Genomic DNA, 21,006 nt, shown 5'->3' on the forward strand with positions numbered 1-21,006 from the left:
GCTCTCTAAATGCTGCTCTCCACAACCATCAGAAAGTCACTACCCTGGGGGACCCAGTGCGTCCTCAACTTTGTGTGACGGAAGCTAGCAAGCAGACAGAGGCAGCCTTTTCATTCTGAAAAGGAGACACGCTAGCTGTTTCTTGTTCTTACCTTGCATTTTCTTTTGGGGTAAGAGTGACATCACCATCAGAGGCAATATCAATCTCGCAGTGTTCAGGCTGAATCCCTATACCAAACAGCTGGATGTCCTGAGAGGTATCTGCACCCACCCTGGTGTGGTCCTGGAAAGAGGTTAGGAAACAAAGAAACATCCACGTGTGTAAGTTACTCAACAGCAATTTATCACAATCAATCTGAATAACCCAGCAGCATACTCACAAAAATATTAAATGAATCAGGTGGGAGATTCTCGGAATCTCAAGTATTCAAGGTCAAAAGCTTACCATAACACATGAAATTTTTAAAAAATGTTTAAACATTATGAAAAAAAAATACCCTGATCAACAGTGATTAAATGTTGCTTTACAACATAAGGAAATCAGACTTGAGAGTAGAATACCAGGAGTTCTGATTTTGACTTGGTCAACTTACGTGACCACATGCATGTTGGCTCACTCTCTGTGAACCAGCACAATACTGGTTATTTGGCCCACTCGACAGGTTTTTTTTTGATCATCTGAGTTAACAGTGAAAGTATTTTGAAAATGACTGTATAAATTTAAGAACTGCTGCAAATGGTTTCATGAAAGTCTCATATGAAAATATGTAACTTTAAAAATGTTAAAAAAAATAGCTGAGCTTCCAATACAAATATTACACAGAGCATTGAAGGTTGTGGGTTGTTTGATGTATGGATCAGTGTGATTTTAAATACCTGGAACCTCAGACGTATGAGCATTGGGACTACAGGAAATTTCGTCACTGTTCATCCCCTGTGTATTCATACAGCAAATTTTTCCTGCTTCTTTAAATATCATTTAACCACTATGCTATTGACCCTTATCTATGCAACAGAGGAAGTATAAGGCTTGATCTAACAAAATTAACATTCTGGAAACATTTCTTTACCCCTTAGTCATTCCCTAAAAGAACAGACCAGAAGTCTATTAGTGGATTCTCAGTAAGTCAGAGGCTATTTGCACCACGTTCATGTCTCTAAAAATAGTAGAAGCAAAGGATCATAGAAGAGTGAGGCTCTTTGCTTCCATTCCTGCTTATTCTCCATTGCATTTTATAATTCACTGGGCAGATCAGAATCCCAAACATGGCACCGAACCTTTCCTAAGTGGCTAATCCCTCTGCACTCTGCTATTCGGGTGTGTGGGCAGTGCATGCAAGCTACCTTCAAGTCCCAGGTCTCAACGTCAATCAGGTGCCCTCTTTTCAACAGAGGTCTTCTTTCTCACTTAAAAAAAATTAAGCCAGCAGTTCAAAAAGTGTGGTCTGAGATGCCTATGGTTTCTGAGGACCTTTTTTTGGGAGGGGGAGGTTTGTGAGGTTAAAGCAATTTGATAAAATTACTTGATGTTATGTCTTTATTCTCTGTCACATATATACAGTGAAGCTTTCTAGAGGCTCTGCAATACAGGTTGATGGCGTAGCTCTGGAGACCAATGGTTGAATGCTTGCTTATGTTTGTAGCATAAAATGTTCTTGGTCTTAAGTTCTAATACAGTAAACACAGGTAGATATAACTCAGAACACAAAAGTTCTCTGGAGTCCTTAGCATCTGTTAAGAGTATACACGGTCCTGAAGCCAGAAAATTTCAGAATCACTGCAATATTCTCTCCAACAGTCAGTGACACACCCTGAGGCCAAAGTGCCTACTCCAGGAGGCCACAGTCCCACCTCCACACTTGAAGGGTCCCTGTCAGACCAGAAGTTCTTTCCTGAGGGGTGGGTTTAGAAGGGATAGCCTGGGAGAGACTTGTCACATGTTGCTCACGGGTCTGCCGTGGGCTCCTACTCATCTTGAGATTGTCTTGGAATTACTCAGAAGCAAAACTGAGAACATCTAGGGCTTCTCAGGGTCTTTGTGGCTGAACTCAGAAATTCTCAGACTCCTGTGGCCTCAAACCTGGTGCCTTCACCAGGAATTACCTAGATACTCTTAATTGCCCACTCTTGCCCCTGTGAAACTCTTGCAGGAAATCAGCCCCGAATGCACCGCTCCAGGATGAAACAAAACAGTTGTGTTTCATTCTCAGTGGTGATCTGACTGCAGAGAGAGTTGGGCTGGATACTACAACCAAAATCATGGAGATAAACAGCTGGGTTCCATTGGGACTTGTATATGAATCAGGACTGCAGGCATCTACTCATGTGCTCCCTTACCTTTAGATAATAAACCAGAAGCTCATTAAGAGCAGGGTCTGCATTCAGGTTGACCAGGTAGCACTTGTCATCCCCCACCTTGATACCAGATGTCTCCAGGGAAATCCCCATGCTCTCAAGCTGGCGTTGTCTCTCCTGGGCACAAAAACAGACAAGAGCAGGAGACTGTATTTGTTGCTCTATTCATAAGATGTATCCATGGAAAGAGTAAGTCACTGTTTCTGGGGACAGTGCCAATGGAATGACACATTTTACTCAGCTCAACCAACTTTACAGAGGGCCTACAATGTTTGACACCTCGTGACAGTGACATAGGGGAACTAAGGCTGACGCAGACCCCCTGTGGCCCTTAAGGAGCAAACAGTTTAGTATAGGGGACAAAAATCACATAACTAGAACCCAAAAGAAGAGCGCATGGTGGCATTGGAGGGCTACACAGTGCTGCAGGGCTCCAAAGGAAGGGGACCGAGATGGGTTAAGCCAGGGGAAGTTTCAGGAAAAGAACACATTTGAGATGGTTCCTGAAGCATGAAGAATTTCAACAGGAAAAAAACGGGGTGGTGGGGGGAGTGGCAAGACAAGGACAGTGTGTCCTGGGAACAGACACGGGGGACACAGTACGGATTCTCAGTATAGTGGCTGATTTTAGGAGCCAAGAATCTCTAGCAAATTTGGGAAAGCAGTGAGAGAGGGAAGCTGGAGGAACAGACTGCAGAAGGCCTCGAATTCATTCATTTATTCATTCTGTCTCTTTCTTTTTAAAATCTGAGTAGGGGGAGAGAGACAGGCAGATGGAGAAGGAGAGGTAGAGCAAGAGGGAGAGAAAGAAAGAAAAGAACATTCCCATTTGTTGTTCATTCTCCAAATGCCTACAATGGCTGGGGCTGGGCCAGGCTGAGTGAGAAGCCAGGAACTCAATCCAGCTCTGCAACATGGATGGTAGGAACCTAGTCACTTGGATCTTCACTGATACCTCCTAGGGTTTGTACTGGCAGGAGGCTGCAGCTGGGACTCAAACCTGGGCACTCAGAGTTCGATCTAAGTGTTCAAATGGCTATGCCAAATGTCAACTGCCTTTGTCATCCTTTTACTCAAGGGATATTTTATTAGAGTATAATGTGGTGGGTACTGACTTAGGGCTGAGAATACATTGGAGAACATAATGAAGTCCTTCTTTTTATGAAAACTGAAATTCTAGCAGGAGGAGACAGACCTTAAAAAGACAAGATATTAACATATTGAATTTTCCTTTTTTTAAAAATAGATTATTTATTTATTTGAAAGAGTTACACAGAGAGAGAAGAAGAGGCAGAGAGAGAGAGAGAGAGAGAGAGGTCTTCCATCCATTGGTTCACCCCCCAGTTGGCTGCAACGGCCGCAACTGTGCCGATCTGAAGCCAGGAGCCAGGAGCTTCTTCCGGGTCTCCCAAGCGGGTACAGGGGCCCAAGCACTTGGGCTATCTTCTACTGCTTTCCCAGGCCACAGCAGGGAGCTGGATCAGAAGAGCAGCAGCCAGGACTAGAACCAGCACCCATATGAGATGCCGGCACTGCAGGCGGCAGCTTTACCCACTATGCCACAGCGTTGTCTCCAACATATTGAATTTTCAATGGTGTTAAGTGTTGTGGAAAAACATAAGCAATGTGAGAGAGATACGGAGTTGGGTACGTGTGTGAGTGACATTTAAAAAAAAAACATACGAGGATACTTCAAAGTTTGTGGAAAAATGGAAATAAAAAGTAAGTTTATTTTGATGCAAAAAATTTGAAAACACACAAGTTTTCAAAATGGTTATGGAAAATGTGTTTTGTGGAACTACTATGCATGAACTTCAAAAAATTTTTGCACCAAAACAAACATTTTTAAATGCTAGTTTCCATGAACTTTTTGAAGTTACCTTGTATAAGCAGAAGGCTACACTGGTTTCTAGTGACCACTTCAAGCTGCCAGACGGGGATGGTCCAGTACTTCCAAGTGGTCAGTGAGAATAAAATGTTCACAAAATGCGACGTGCAGAGAGTCCTAACATACCCACCCCACCAGACTTAGTCCTTGCTTCATGGTTCAAGTAAAACTCATACAGCATTTTCCAATAAACCCAAGACTCAAACACATCAAAAAGTCTATGGCATGCTGCATGTTATAAATTACCAACAATCCGCTAGCCTCACAGATTGACAGATGATCTAGAAAAATCACAGAACAGGGGCCAGTATTGTAACACAGTGGGGTAAGTCACCACCTATGACAATGGCATCTCAGTTGAGTGCCAGTTTGAGTCGTGGATGCTCTAGTTTTGATCCAGCTCAAAATGCACCTGAGAAAGCAGTGGACGATGGCCCAAGTGCTTGGGCCCCTGCACCCATGTGGAAGGCCTGGATGATGTTCCAGGCTCCTGGCTTCAGCCCGGCCAAGTCCTGCTGGTTGCAGTGACTGCATCTGGGGAGTGAATCAGATGATGGCAGATCTCTCTCTCTCCCTCTGTAACTGCCTTTCAAATAAATAAACAAATAAATCTTTTAAAAACTGTAAAAGCAAAAATAGATGCAACTGTAGAAAAATATCACAGGATAAACTTTCATCAAAATGTGAAGAGCAGGACGCTTCACGTACCATGCCTGTCACATGCAGTGCTCTCCAGCACTCCTAGTTAACACATGGCCCAGACTGTAAGCTGAGAGAAGACACAGAGTCTGTGCCTAAAACTGTTCCCTGTAGTCTCCAGCTCAGCACAGTGAGGCCTTTTAAAGACTTCTTCACAAAGACAGGTGGCTACACAGAAAGGACAGCAAATGTAAAAGAATCACAACATTCTAGGCCTAAACCATCAAGCTACCTGTGCGATCTCTTCTGTTTTCCTCAGCTTCTCTTCCCAGGTCACCGTCAGCTCTTTTATCAGTTTCTCAGACTCCTCAAGCTTCTCCTTCAGTTCGGGGGCCTTCATGGCCTTAAAAAAAAAAAAAAAAAACCAGAGACATCGGACTTGCAGAATTTCCCCAACATTGTGTGTGTGTGTGTGTGTGTGTGTGTATATATACACACACAGGACAATCACCTCCTGTCCATCTTCAGCAGGTATCAAGTGTTTGGTGGGGAGCAATTAACTCAAACACTGTTGGGGTGGGTTTCAGACCTTTATTAATCAGATGAAATGTAAGAGACATGGCTGCTCCTGTTTAAGAGACCAGATCCTAGCACTCCATCTGTCACACAGCTCACATGCAAAGACCTGGAAGAAGCTAGTTCATCACTGAAATATCAGGGTAGGAAAAAAGATTATTAAGCAGATGGATTTTTCACACATACAACCACCACCACACACATTAGGGTCATATTAACCTATTAGCAAAGGTGAAGATTCTTCTCATTTATTTTAAAATTTGCTCTGGGCCCTTAAACTACTTTTCTCCCACCAAAGGTAACACATTTAGCATACTTAGTATTCACTCAGAAGCAGGATATCTGGTTAAAAGAGCAATAGTTCTCTGGGTTTGTTCAGAATGACTAATGGGTCTAAACACAAATATTTGCAATTTAACAATTTGGGGGAAGCCTTTACTTGGGAACAATGTGCTCTGAGATTCTATAGTGGTGACATGAACCCCTTCAGAGTAAAACCGATAAATAAGAAAGATGGCAGAGAATGGGGAAGCAGCTGAAGGGGTGATGATCTGAAAGCTGGAAGCTAGATGAGCGAACCTGTCTCACAGTATTAACAGACCTGACAGCAACACATAGTATGGGGCACAGGAGGACACATGAGAAAATTCACGATGTATCTACATGGGTCCTTTGCTCTTTCCTGTGGCCAGGTATTGTTCCAGCACCTGGCCTGAGATGGTCACAGTGGAAATGCAAATTCAGAGACAGGAGGAAGTAGGCTGATTATCTACCTACAAACCGACTGCAGAACCACTTTATTTTGATCCTAGAATCATGAGTCTTGTCAAAGAGTTTATCAGCATTTGTTTGGTGTTTTGTTATCCTTTTTTATATCAATCAAAAGAAGTCAGAGTTGATGAGCTAAATGCAGATTCTCTAATTATGTCGAACTAATGACATTTCTTGAGCATGTACTTTGTGCAAGGCCTTTGTGCTAAGTGCTTTCTACTTTCAGTGTTGGACCAATATTAGGGCTTAAAAAAATTTTAAAAACACCATGTTCTGCACTTTGAGCCCAAAGTCTACAAGAAGAGATATCTGAATAAGCAGTTACAGTGTTTATACCATTTAGTAGACTATTCAGATCCCTGAATTTGCCTCTTTTCTGTTTGATCTATTGATTATATTTGATTAAATATGCTGATGGATAGAAACTATTTAAACAGTACCTGGCTTAATACATGATGGTTAGTACTTTTATTTTTCATAGTTCAATACCCTCCCAGCTCAAGTGGGGTTAGAAGAGAGAAGCATGGAGAAATGAGAGCTCAGACGTGTCGGGGCCACACAAGTCCTGGCCTATGGAAGCGTGTGACTTTAGCAAAGGCAAGTGGCCTCCATTTCAGCTCCCTCACCTACCCCGAAAGCACCACTTGTCTGTAAGAGTATGTGGTCATAAAGGTTTGAAAAGATGGTAACGATGGAGAAATGTTGATTTTGTTTCCCACCAGGAGACGATACAAGTAAAAACGTAAAAGGAGATTTCTGAATTATTCTTTATATTTAGCTATCCTTGGTCATGCTAGCTCTATGACTGCATAAGGAGAGGACACACAAGTAACTTCCCTGCAAACTGCAAGGCCTACAATGCCAATGAAAACACACACTTGGAAGTTCAAGGGCCAACTGAGTTACTAAAACAAAGAGTCATTTGCTTTCTAGACTCTAAGTTGCTAGGACAGAAGTCTCGTGTTACTCACATCGGTTTCCACAATGCTTAGCCTACGGCACAGCCAACACACAGTGGAATGTTGACTCACACTCAGACGACCTAACACTGCAAGCCGGCACACCCTTTCCTGTGAGACACGCAAATCACGGGCTTCCAGAACAACGGAGCACCAGGTTGACTGACCTCAGCCTGGGACAGCTGCTCCTTCAGCTTCTCCACTTCCTCCCGCAGCTCTCGGATGACCTTTGCGTTGGGGTCCTCATTCACAACTGCATGGTTCACGATCCTTTTGGCCCGATCTGCGTATCGTAACGTGGAGAGGGTCTCTTCATAGTTGTCTGCTGCTGGGCTGATGGTGGCTATCATAGAGGTCTGGCTGTTGCCTCCCAAATTGTCCTGCAAAGCATTTCAAAGAGCACCTCAGGAAGACCATCCCGTGCCCAACACAAACAACAAAAGCAACACACACGTGTGCGTGACGTTCTCAGTGAAGAAAGCCTGATGTGGAAGTGGGTCTGTATTTCACAGATACTTATGACAAGATGTAATGCAGCCTCTCCACATTCACCACAATGAACACCTGTTGAACAACATCACAGTGGAGTAAAAAGCAACAAGACAGTCCTCATCTCGTGTTCCTAGGAATTAGGATGTGAGGACAGTTCTTGTATTAGGCTTGCACACATCTTTCAGCACATACATCTGCAACTGCCAATGTTCAGCTGGAAGACACTAGAGCAATGAATTACCTTAAGAAGCCAAGTGAGGACTGAATCTCGATAAGGCACAAATTTGTTTTTACCCTTGCCAGCTGCCTGGTCAGCCAGGGAGGATATGACCAGCCCCAAGGTTGTAAGTGATCTGCCAAGAGAGAAAGTGAAAAATTACTTTTATAGAATGCTTATTTTGTTTTCATAAAGCAATAATCCTTCTAGGTGACAAGAATTAAATATGTAAAATAATAAGGCTCTAACATTGATACAATCAAGTTTCCACTAATGTGCCAAGAAACTGTGAAAAAGAGAAACAAAAAAGAACTCCATGAGTTTAAAAGAACAAATTTAGAATCCTTGTAAGAATCTACTGTCTTTAATCACAGGACCTGTGAAACACATTTGAAAGACCACACTAGATTTATTTTAATTTACTCCAAATATTATGGCTAAAAGATTTGGACCATTCTGCTCTGTTTCCCAGAATAACTTGTAACTTGCAGAGTCCCACTCTGTTACACATTGGGAGGTATGCCCTGTTCATCTGCTTGAAGCTGGCAAGTTTATTTCAATGTAGTTACTAGAGTTGTGCAAAAATATAGAACCACCCAAGCAGAGGGCAGCACATGGCTACTCGTTCAACCCTTCCGCATCACCAGGGAGCTGGTTAGAATCTGTCGCGAGCCCCAGGCCTACTGACTCGGAGCAGTCAAAGGCATCCCGGGTGACTCATGTGCACACTACATTTTGAGGAGCCCTGGATGAATGACTCCCACGTGACTCATACACTTAGTTGTCTAGGCCCCGGGGCCAGCAGCAGCTTTCTTGCTTGGGCACGTGTTAGAAATGCAAGTTCTTAGGCTCCTTTCCAGACCTACTGAATGAGAAACTTACAGTGGGACCCAGCGATTTATGCCTTAACAGGTCCTTTGGGTGGTTTTGAGAATCCCTGGCTCAGGGTAACAAGTATTCTTTGGTGGCTGAGACATGTTTTCTGCCCCCTGGAGACAATGTAAAAACAATAGAGTTGTGCCACCAAGGAGTGAAGGACATCCTCTGTGTCACAGTTTAATACCAATCGATCTTTTGCCTTCCTTGAATCTGGAATCTACCAGTCAGAAACCAGCAGCCCCTGCTGGTTTCACAGGATGGAGAGCAGTGTTACAAGGACAAAGTGCTTGGTGAGTGGTTTAAAGCATGAAATATTACTGCTTATTTATATAACAAAAAGGGGCACAGACAACAGGTGAAAGGCTAGATGGCATTCTTTTGAATGTTAACAGTAGATTTCCATCAAATAAGTTGGAAGGAAAGAAAAATATATTCCCTACAAAGGAAACACACTGAAAAATCACTGAAATACAAATCAAATTCAAGAGGCAGAAAATAAGCCAGAATTTTACCAACTAACAGCTATCCCCACAAAGTAGTATGAATATGTACACTGTATTTGACAGATTTAAAACAAGTCTAACCCAGGAGAAATGAAGGCGTCTGTCCACATAATTGTACACGAATTTTCCAATGCAGTATTATTCATGAAAAACTAAATGCAGAAACGACCCAAATGCCTATCAAATGATGAAGGGATACATATTCCCAGCATGGAATATTATTTGGCCATAAAAAGGAATGAAGTTCTAATGCATTCTATCACGTGAATGAACCCTGACAAATGATACTAAGAGAAAGAAGCCAAACACAAAAGAACACTCTCTTTGGTTGAACGGTGTCTCCCCCAAGTTCAGGCCCACAGAAGCTCAGAGTGACTAGCGGGTGTAATTAGTTAAGATGACGTTGTACCGTATAAGGAGGGGCCCAAATGCAATGACTGCTGACCCTGTTGGAAGGTCATGCAAAGGCAGAGGCAGAGACTGGAATTGCACATCTCTAACCCCTAGGACACCAAGGACTGCTGCGACCACCAGGAGCTGGGGGAGAGGTGTCAAATAAATGTCTCACCCTGAGTGCCCAGAAGAAACCAACTCTGCTGGTTTCTGGATTTTGGACTCCTGGCCTCAACAATCATGAGAAAATAAATTGTCTTAAACCACTCCGTTTATGGTACTTTGTCACGGGAGCACCAGGAAACTCACACTGACACATCTTGTATGGCTCCATTTATACAAAATACCCAGAACAGGCAAATCGACAGAGCGAGAGGCAGTGACTGCCCAGGGACATGGGAGGGACAGTGGGGAATGACTTCTGCACCAGAGTTCCCTTTGGGTGTGATGAGAATGTTTTAAATGTGGTGGTGGGTGCACAACCTTGAAAAAACTGCATGTGACATACGTGAGACAGAGGCACGCAGAGGTTCAATATAAGTTAAAAACAGCTTTCTGTTTTAATAGAGAATATAGGTTTTCTTTTTTCACATTTTACAACTATTGAAATAAAGTTTCTGGTTGGAAACAATTCTTTGAACTGAGACTGAACCTCTATAATGTAAATGCAGGACCCGGCCTCTCGTCTGTGTCCCTCAGCCCAAGGTGGCCTTGTCCCTTATCAAAAGGAATTCACTGCACAGAGAGATTCGGACAGCTGATCCTACAAGGTTCTAATTACTGAACTCACAGACTCCAATAGATAAAACGTTATTGGCCAGTGCTGACTGGAGGGGTTTGTTTACAAGAATTCCAGGCCCAGGCAGGGGAATTCCAGGTCTGGGGCAGAAGGTAATTACCACTTACATGTAACCTCCCCAACCAACTGAAGTCCACCTACCCATCATAAATTCCTGGAATAGCATGCTATTGCCAGCCAATCAAAGGAAGATAAGAAGCATCACTAACCAAATAGGAACCTGGATTCCAGTGCCAATTTCAATCTATAAGAACCTTCACTCCCAACTCCTCAGGGAGCCTGGGAATTAAGCAATAGCTGCCGGGCTCCTTGGTCTATCCTTTGCAATAAATACCCACTTTCTTCCACCACCCCGATGCCAGTGACAGGCTTTCTGCGCATCGGGCGGGCAGACCCAGGTTTGGGGGTTCTATAACAATGTTTAGGGGGTTGTTTGGCAACAGAACCATCTCAGATATTTCATTATTCAAGAGCAGCTGCAATTATTTAATTCATATAAAGGGGCTAGCATCATGGAGCTGTGGGTCAGGCTGCTGCCTGCGGCAACAGCAACCGAATCCCCTTCTGATCCGACACCTTACTGATGTGCCTGGGAAAGCAGAGGAGGATGGCCCAAGTACTTGGGTCCCTACCACCCAAGTGGGAGACCCAGATGGAGTTCCTGATTCCTGACTTCATCCTGAGCTCGCCCCAGCTGTTGTAGCCTTTTAGGGAGTAAACCAGTGATGCAAGATCTCTCTATGCCTCTCATCCCCTGTCACTCTGGCTTTCAAATAAATAAAATTAATCTTTAAAAAAGTATATAAAGTGCTCAGTGACTAAAAATCAATATTAGTGACTTTATGGTGGCTAAAAGAAATTTCTGAGATGCTAAATTTAATTACAAAGGTTGGAGAGCAGAAGAGATAGGTTAGTTAGTTAAGCAGTTAACAGCTACTGGCCCAAACCCAAAAAAGACTGTTCCACTTTCCTGGGTGTGTGCCATAGCCTTGAGTTGAGATCCCTGTAGTTGAGCCCCAGGCACGTCACTGCCTACTTAGGCATATGAACCCCTCTCACTTACAGCCAATGTAGGTTCAGCGTGAAGCTTCCACCTTCTTCCAAAAATTTTCATCATAAAAATGCTGCTGGGGTTTAGGTCTGGTGTTCCAACCACTGCACCAAACACCTGCCCCTAGTTTCTGGCCTTCCAAACAGCAAAACATAAAACCAAATAGTGCTTTGAGAGAAAAAGGATAGACTGATACACTGTCATCAGCATCCACTGTACAGTGTCCATCTGTACCCTCTGGGAGGGTACCAGAATATGCTACCCTAAAAATATGCCTCCTTGGCATATGGATTATTTAGAGCTAAGAACCACTGAGAGTCAGCAGACTCAGTAAAAGCACTGAAAACAAGGCAAAAGTTTTCCTTTTGGAAAGGATATTTCCCTTTGTAGAGAAGCCTCTCTCTCCAGCACCTGCAAGAAGGCGGCTCTGAACCACTCCAATCAATGAGGAAGGCAACAATTTAAATCTGCACAATGAACAATCCTTTTTACCACTTTTCTTGGTCACTTTACCATAATTTGCCTTCCCCCCAACCCAGTAACTCCAAACCCTCTTTCCTTCCTTTAGCCTAGCAGGGTCCAGAAGCCTGAGTTCCAGCCACCTCTCTGGGCTGCTCATTCCTGAATACTCCTATGTGAGAGTGCGACACACATGCTAACAAGCCTCTGGTTGCTTTTCTATTGTTAGTCTGAATTGAGCCAGTCTAATTTACAGGGCTTCTCTCACCTGCTGGACCTAAGATGCCTGGAAGACAAAGATGTCTTTCTGCTCTCCTCCCTGGGCACAGCTTCTAAATGCCCCAGCAGCAGGGAGGTGGAGTCGTGTGGGTACGTACAATGGCAATTTGACTCCAGTTTCCCATGTGCTTTGTTCAGTAAATTTAACTGCCAGAGAAATAGATAATAAATAGAAGCCATTCCCTTTCACCTAATAGTATGCACACATTCAAAACAAGAACTCTCAACCTATTATAATCTCCTTGACACAAAAAAAGACATATGGGGGTGGGGGTGAGTGGGACTCGATGACCAGGCCACTGGATACAGGCAGTTCATGCCACCACCCAGCAGGCATGATCCAGGGGCTGCTAAGCCCACAAAACATAAAGTGCAAAGTATGAAAGCTGGACAACAGGTCACACATTTTAACAGGCATTTTATTTCCGGGGATGCAAAAATCTGACAAGACCACTAACCACTAACCTTCTGGCACTGTTCCCTGAAGCTGATTGGACAGAAGGAGGTGTTGGGCTAGGGGATGACATTTATAAATAGATAGCTATGTTTCAAGACAAAAAAATTCAAAATAAAAACTACCTGGCTATAATAAAAGAGAATTTAGGATCAAAAAGAAAGTAGGGACAAACATTTGGCCTAGTGGCTAAGGTGCCTGTGTCCCTGCCACCCATGTGGGAGACCTGGATTGTGTTCCTGGCTCCCGACTGTGTTGAGCCTGGCACAGCCCCAGGGCATGTGGGGAGTAAACCAGGATAGGAATTCTCTTTCTACCTGTCTCTAATAATCGTTTTAAAGGTTTATTTATTCATTTGAAAGGCAGAGCCACAGAGAGGCAGAAGCAGAGAGAGAGAGAGAGAGAGAGAGAGAGAGAGAGAGAGAGTCTTCCATCTGCTAGTTCACTCCCCAAATGGCCGCAACAGCTGAAGCTGAGCTGATCCAAATCCAGAAGCCAGGACCCTCTTCTAGGTCTCCCACACAGATGCAGGGGCCCAAGGACCTGGGCCATCTTCTACTGCTTTCCTAGGCCACAGCAGAGAGCTGGATTGGAAGCGAAGCAGCTGGGACTTGAACCGGTGCCCATATGGAATGCTGGCACCACAGGCAGCAGCTTTACCAGCTATAACACAGCACTGGCCCCCAAAAATAATTTTTAAAAAAGGTAAAAAAATGCAGAAAGATTAAAAAAAATGTGCTCTGGTTAATATAATTGATAAACAACTGAGATGTAATTGAACTTGTTTTTGCTTTTGCTTTTTCTGCACCTTCCCCCAAATATATAGCTTCCCTTAAAACACTATCTGTGAGATTGCTCCCTGGGGAGTGGATATAATGTGACGTGATTTATTCCTACTGCTTAGGATGGACTTCATGCAGGTTATTTTATCTGTCTTTCCAGTGCTCTTCTTCACACACATTTCATACTAACTACATGTGTATTTATTGCATGTGTATTTCTCAGTGTTTCTCTATTTAGAATGAGATCACCCACCACTCTGTCATGCACAGTCCTCCACGCAACTATTTTGCCTGGCTTGCCGAAAGCACTCAGGTAAATATCTGCAGAGTTAATCCAAGTCTAGAATCCACAGGAGAACAGAGCACGTACTTCTGTCCAAAAGGACTAATTCAGTGATATTATGAGGCACACCGAATGTTCCTGATTTTGCTAGGAAGTGGTATCTTAAGCTAAAATCTCTATTTTCCAAACTCTGTGTAGCTTGGAGTAGCCCTGAAACACAGTTCTGGTCAAGGAGATACATATAGATGTTACAGGATGGGACTTCTGAAAAAGCTATTGTTCTCCTAATAGCTCAAAAAGCCTGTGCTTCTTTGCCCTTCCTTCTTCCCCCTCATCTTCCTGTCTGGACCACAGATGTGGACCCACTGCCTGAAACAGTGGAGCCATCTGGAGCTGGGGAGGACTAAAGTGGTAGAGCTGTGTGCGTTTCTGAGGTGCTGCTCCAGCCTCTGCACGACTTGTGTCAAGAGAAGAATAAGCCCACCATCTCACTGTCACTGTATTGGTCTCTGTTGCCTACGGCAGAATGCACTCCTTGGCATTGAGAGAACTACTGGAAACACTATGAAGCAAGTGGATTTGAATTCAGCTTCTTTTCCGGTAAACCCCATCTCTTAAGAGTAAAGAGAAACATATAAGAATACGGGTGGTTAATCACAGGGAAAGGACAGCACTGTCACACAACAGGAGAGAAAGAGTAGCTGAACCTATGGTGTGTGACTTCCTTACACATTGTTTTCCAGTGGCTAATGTCAGCTCAATGTTCATCTAATGAGTATACTTCCTAATCTCATTCCCTTTCAGGTTTTTTTAAAAAAATATTTATTTATTTATTTATTTATTTGAAAGGCAGAGACACAGAAAGAGCAGGAGAGACATAGAGGGAGATCTTCCATTTGCTGGTTCACTCCTCAAATGTCCACAACAACAGGGGCTAGGCCAGGTTGAAGCCAGGAGCCTAGAGCTTCTTCCAGGTCTGCTATACGGGTGCAGGGGCCCAATGACTTGAACCATACTCCACTGCTTTCCCAAGCGCACTGGCAGAGAGCAGGACTGGAAGTGGAGCAGTCAGGACTCAAACTGGTGCCCACATGGGATGCCGGCGCTACAGGCTGGATTAGCCCACTATGCCACAGTGCCAGCCCCCGGTTATACTAACTTTTGCAAAAAGGTTTCTGCTGAATGTTTCTTCTGGAGATCTCCATGTTACACCCAGAATTCTGCCATCATATAAGTCCAGGGAATGAAGAGTTAAAGTTATATGGGATTCATTCCTGCAGAGTTTTTTTGTACCATGAACCTCCAAAGGACTTACAGGTAGCCTTTTTCAAAACTATTTGTTCTGGGATCTTTTTTTTTTCCCCCAGGACCATTTGCAGAACCTAGTGCTTGTGCAAATGCTCTGACAAAAACACTGGGGTCTCCCTGTCACAGTCCCTAAAGCATGTGTCCCAAAGAACAGATTTTTCCTGTCCTTTCTGGGTTGCCTGTTAATGGCAAAGACGTCTGTCCAGGCATTTGTTCAGATGATTGGACCCTGAAATGTCTAAGCTGTAAATTTCCAAGGTTCCTCACCCTGATTAAAGGACACAAGCTGGCCACTTTTATTCTCTCCCAATACAAACACATGTTTGGTGATTTCAGCAATATCCATTTGAAATGAGGTCTCTTATGGTTTTTAGATATTTATTTATTTATTTGAAAGGCAGACAGACAGACAGAGACAGAGAAAGATCAATCTTTTATCTACTGGTTACTCTCCAAATGGCTGCAATGCATGGGGTTGGGCCAGGACAAAACCAGGAGCCAGGAACTCCATCTGGGTCTCCTACATGGGTGGCAGGAACCCAAGTACCTTGGCTAGTATCTACTGCTTTCCCAGAAGAGCTGGATTGGAAGTGGAGCAGCTGAGACTTGAACCAGCACTTTGAAAATGGGATGCCAACATTACAAGTGGCAACTTAACCCGCCGTACCACAACACTGGCCCCGAAAGTACTAAGAAACAAAGAAGACTCACAGAAAATACTCAAGATGAAAAATGGGGGACTGAGTCACATGGAATATTAGAAATACTATGTTTAGGAGCTGGTGCTGTGGTGTAGCAGGTAAAGCTGCTGCCTGCAGTGCTGACATCCCATATGGGTGCCAATTTGAGTTCCGGCTGCTCCACTTCCAATCCAGCTCTCTGCTCTGGCTTTGGAAGCAGTAGAAGATGACCCAACTGCATCCATGTGGGAAACCTGGAAGAAGCTCCTGGCTCCTGGCTTGGGATCGGCATAGCTCCGGCCATTGTAGCCATCTGAGGAGTGAATCAGTGGATGGAAGACTTCTCTCTCTCTCTGCCTCTGCTTCTCTACCTCTGCCTTTCATATAAATAAATATCTAAAATAAAAAAGAAATACCATGTTTATAAGTTATACTATAACAAATTACATGACACAATCCTAGAAGAAACATATATGAATATCCCTATAACTATGGTTCAGAAGAATCCATTTGTGAACACGTTAGCATACACTTCGTTATTAACTATAGCAACTGAAGTGGAAATGAGATGGGGAAAGGTATTCATTAGATGAACATTTTTTGCATTTAGTGACTGGACATGGTTGAGAATAAAACACAACCATTTCCAACACCTGAGGGCCTTGGACAGAGTGGTCCGTGACCTAACTGAGTGCCTGGAGAAGCTGAAGGCAGCAGCCTGAGCAGAGGGGAAAGGCTTCCGCGCTCCTCCTCCACCCGGCAGACGGCAGCAGCCCGGTGCGGAGCTGGCGCCGTGCAGATGGCTCACAGGTGGCCTCTCCTCCTGAGCGCTGAACATGCCGCAGCACAGCCACACAGCAACTTCACGCTGCAAATGAAGGGGGTAACATGCGCTTTAAGGCTCTTAAGAGCTGCAGGAGACATGAAGCTCCTAAATCCTTAGCCCATTAAGTAGACACTGATGTCTGTGTGAAGTCCCTGACAGGTCTGCTTAAGAGGATTATTAATGCTGCATCCAAAGAAGCACAACTAGAGGCTGAGGGAGCTCAGGGAGCGTGGCAGGATTTCCTTAGCTGTAGTGTGCAACCGGGAACCGATTTTTTTTTTTTTTTTAAGATTTATTTATTTATTTGAGGGCAGAGAGAGAGAGGGAAAGACTTCGAGAATCGTTTGTGGAACTATAAATAGTAGTTTCAATTTATTGTTTTCTTTTACTTTATCAGTAAACATTTGCATATACAGCTTCCTATGTGGTAGGCGCTGTTCGAAACACTTTACCAAAAGCAAGTAATTAAATCCTCGTAAGAATCCTACTCACAAGGTGCTTTCTGCATCCACACCTTACAGATGAAGAAACCGAGGCACAGAAGGATCACACAGCTTGCTTATACAGCCAAGGAAGCGCAGTGTCTGCTCTGGGCCACCCTCCCTGCTCCTCCGGGCTGTGTTATAGAGTTCTTGCCTGTGTCCAGCAGGGCCCCCTATTCCATGGGGGATATCTCTCAGTGCATGCCTGAAACTGTGACTTGCACCAAGCCCAAGATATACCATGCTCGCTCCTCTGCATAGGTACCCATGATAGAATTTATCAGTGAGGCACAGTAAGATGAACAATAATAACGGTGACATAGAACAATTCTAACAAAATATTGTAGTAAGAGTTAAGTGATTGAGGTCTCTCACAGTATCATGCTGTACTGTCTTCACCTTTGTGATGATGTGGGATGCCCCAATGCCTGTGGGAGGAGATGCAGTGAAGTGGACGGTGTAGGGAGGGTGACACAGTGTTAGGCTACAGTGTAAGGACAGTGTAAGGGTTACTTGAAGACAACAAGCACTGTGATAGTACCAGTCCATCTGTCAACTGAGACGTGTATTAAGTTTTTTTTTTTTTTTTTCTTGACAGAGTGGACAGTGTGAGAGAGAGACAGAGAGAAAAGTCTTCCTTTGCTGTTTGTTCACCCTCCAATGGCCGCCGTGGCTGGTGCGCTGCGGTTAGTGCACCGCGCTGATCCGAAGGCAGGAGCCAGGTGCTTCTCCTGGTCTCCCATGCGGGTGCAGGGCCCAAGGACTTGGGCCATCCTCCACTGCACTCCCGGGCCACAGCAGAGAGCTGGTCTGGAAGAGGGGCAACTGGGACAGAATCCGGCCCCCTGACCGGGACTAGAACCCTGTGTGCCAGCACCGCTAGGCGGGAGATTAGCCTATTGAGCTGCGGCGCCCGCCCAAGATGTGTATTAAGTGACCAACACATGAGGAGTGCGTATGGGATGGGTACACTAGACAAAGAGATGATTCATGTCCTAGGCTAAACGGCGTGAGATTTCACCACACTACCTGGAAGAGTATGCAATCTAAAACTTATATTTATTTCTAGAATTTTCCATTTAACATTTTTTGGTTCATGACTGACCATGCAAAGTGAAACCAAGGATGGGGGGGAGCTACTTTTTTAGTTCCTGTGGCCCCTAATGTATTCACACAATCATCCCAAAGGTCTGCCTTCCACACTTTCTGAGGCCAGAGTCCCATCTCACACATTCCTATGTTCTCACACCTAGTCAGTGTTTGATACACATCTGCTAAAACAGATCCAAAGAGTGCAGGTCCATACTACCTATCCAAAATCTGTTTTTCTTTTAAGATGGACTGATTTATTTGAAAGGCCCAGAGAGAGAAAGAGAGAGAGAGAGAGAGAAAGAGAGAGAGAAAGAGAGAGAATATCTTCCATCTACTGGCTCATTCCCCAAATGGCTGCAATGGTAACACCTGGGGCTGAGCCAGGGGCCAGGCTGAAGCCAAGAGCCTAGAAGTCAATCCAGGTCTCTCACATGGGTGCAGGGACTCAAGGACTGAGCCATCACCTGCTGCCTCCCCAAGTGCTCATTAGCAGGAAGCTGGACTCAGGAGTAGTCAGGACAGGAAACCAAGAACTCTGACATGGGATGTGGTCTCTCATCCTGCAGAGTCCTGACCCCTGTGCCAAATGTGCAAATCAGCACAGATGTATTATCTCACAGTTGTGGAGGTCAGTTCAGGATGCATCCTCCTGGGCTAAAATCAGTGGTGGCCGGGCCATGTTCCCTCTGGGGGTGAACCTGTGTCCTGTGTCCTTGTCATTTTCAGCCTCCACAGATGCCCCCATTCCCTGGCTCATGCCTCTTCCTCTATCCTCAGGCAGGCAATGGCTGGTCAAAGTTTCCTCACCCTCTTTCACTCTGCCTCTACTTCTCCTATCTTCGCTTTCCACTTGAAAGGGCTCTAGTGATTACTGTGGGCTTACCTGGATAATCTCACCATCTCAGAATCCTGTACTTAATTACACCTGTGAAATCTGTTGCTTTGTAAGGTAGCCTACACACAGGTTTTTGGAATTAGAATGTGGGCAAATTTGGGTGTGGGAGGTGTTATTCTACCTACCTCAAAGTCTAAACTCCTTTTTCATTCTCAGCATCTATAGCAATGCCAGACTCATGCTAGAGGCCTGGGATTTTATTTATGCTATTTAGTGACTCTAAACATCAGTTTCCTTGTCTTGAAAATACCTGTTATGCTCCCAGAGATAAAAATACCTATTTTGAGCCTCACTGAGCAAATAAAGTGTTCTGAAGGTTATCAAGAACCCTGGTCCTATCCCACAAACTAGCAGTATGGAATACACTCCACTCATTTGTAAAAGACCTAGTACATAAATTAAGAGAGACAGTAGGATGCCAAGAGGATTCCACTCTGCTCAGTGAGCAGTTAACAGAAAAGAATCACTTGCTAGAGGATCTGAACCATGTTATCACATGGCCTTGGGGTAGTTAGTCCACGTGGGGCCATGACATAATAGGGTATCTAAGTTTAAGGGTGGCACCATTAGTATCTACTCCGGGACAAAAGTATTCAACAGACTCTTTTAGGCACATGGAAAGTGGCGACCTCAAGGACAGTTTAGTGGTTGATCCTGGGTTCTGGATCCTGCGTGCAATCAAATCCCAGATCTGTACTTAGAGTGTGGTGACCTGAGACACGTTACCTAACAGCTCTCTGCCTTAGTATTCTCATCTGTAAAATGGGAATTAGAGGCCCCAACTCCTGATGCGGATGTGAAGATCAGATGAATCATGGCGTAGAGAGCGTGCAGAACAGGCCCTGGCACTGGCAAGAGCTCACTGGAAGTCCATGCTGCTCTACATTGAGGCCAGTCACACACGTATGCTAGAAGTTCTCACAAGCCCCTGCACGAACTTCCCAGTATTATCTGACAAGCTCAGCGGGCAGGTGAAGGGTCACACAGCTCAGCACAGGTTGGCGAGCCTCCAGGAGGGGTGACAATCTTGTCTTTGGTATCTACTCCCTCACCCAATTCTGCATTTCTTGTCCTTTTGCCTGAACTAATTTTGGAACCCACAGCAACGGTGCCAGCGTGGGATCCTACAAAGTCTCATCATGAAATAGAGTAAAATCCTTTGTTATCAGAGCAGGAGACAGGAAGACTGGATGATTAACTCCCTAAAGTAGCTGTCTTTCCCAGTGAATATGGCTGTGGTTGTCTGATGGGGTGGTGGGGGGTGCAATATTTTACTTCAAATTTTCTAACTTTTGTGAACTAAAATCAAGATATGCTAACATTTTAAAATGCAAGCAGTATCAACATGTTCTTAAATATATTCCCTCTTGTTAGGTTCTGTGTAAATGATGGCTCAACAGGAATAGATAATAACTAGTCAAAACTACTTTCTGCTGAACTTGGAATAATGATAGATTGTGCTGATTATAAAAATAACAGCTACAACAATATTTATTCAGTGCACACTATATACCAGGCACTCTGGGCATTTAATCGCCAACAATCCTATAAAGTATTATCATTATCTCCATTTCACAGATGGGCAAAATGGGGCGCAGAGTGGCAAAATCGCTTCCCCTTGATACACACTATAGTAAGAGGCAAAGGCAGGATTAAACCCAGGCAGTCTGGCTCGAGAGTCTACCCTTCAATATAAATTCTGGCCCCTCCCACCCCGTGTTGGAAGGCAAGGACTTGGTCCTACATGTCAGGAGTCACCCTGGGGTACCTCCTGCCAAGTCTTTTACTGGGGCCTCTGCACGGATCTCCTTGGTTTACCCAGCAAACTCCCGCGTGTCTCTTGCCATTCTGCTGTCTTTCAGCCTTTACTGCATCACTGGGCCCACAGCAGGCATTCAAGGCAAACAGTATAACCTTGTAGAGGGATACAAAGCAGATATTCTT

The 21,006-nt window shown here is 44.4% G+C and overlaps 1 protein-coding gene across 15 annotated transcripts in view; it reads right to left on the reverse strand.

The window, feature by feature from the left end:
* The window catches only part of KIF13A (kinesin family member 13A), a 243,766-nt gene that overhangs the window by 61,452 nt on the left and 161,308 nt on the right, over window positions 1-21,006 (reverse strand). For all 15 annotated transcript variants that reach the window (XR_016234740.1, XR_011388751.2, XM_089334368.1 and 12 more), the window contains 5 exons: window positions 7,922-8,033; window positions 7,356-7,568; window positions 5,175-5,285; window positions 2,338-2,472; window positions 153-283 (listed from right to left, as the gene is read on the reverse strand). Coding sequence is in view for 13 of the 15 variants with exons in the window: in XM_089334368.1 (XP_089190494.1) it covers window positions 153-283; window positions 2,338-2,472; window positions 5,175-5,285; window positions 7,356-7,568; window positions 7,922-8,033 (702 nt within the window). In the remaining 2 variants the exon portion in view is untranslated. The remainder of the gene's footprint in view (window positions 1-152; window positions 284-2,337; window positions 2,473-5,174; window positions 5,286-7,355; window positions 7,569-7,921; window positions 8,034-21,006) is intronic.

This window comes from Oryctolagus cuniculus, chromosome 5 (assembly GCF_051225735.1).
Source record: "Oryctolagus cuniculus isolate XC-2025 breed Fujian yellow rabbit chromosome 5, ASM5122573v1, whole genome shotgun sequence".
Taxonomy (NCBI): Eukaryota; Metazoa; Chordata; class Mammalia; order Lagomorpha; family Leporidae; genus Oryctolagus; species Oryctolagus cuniculus.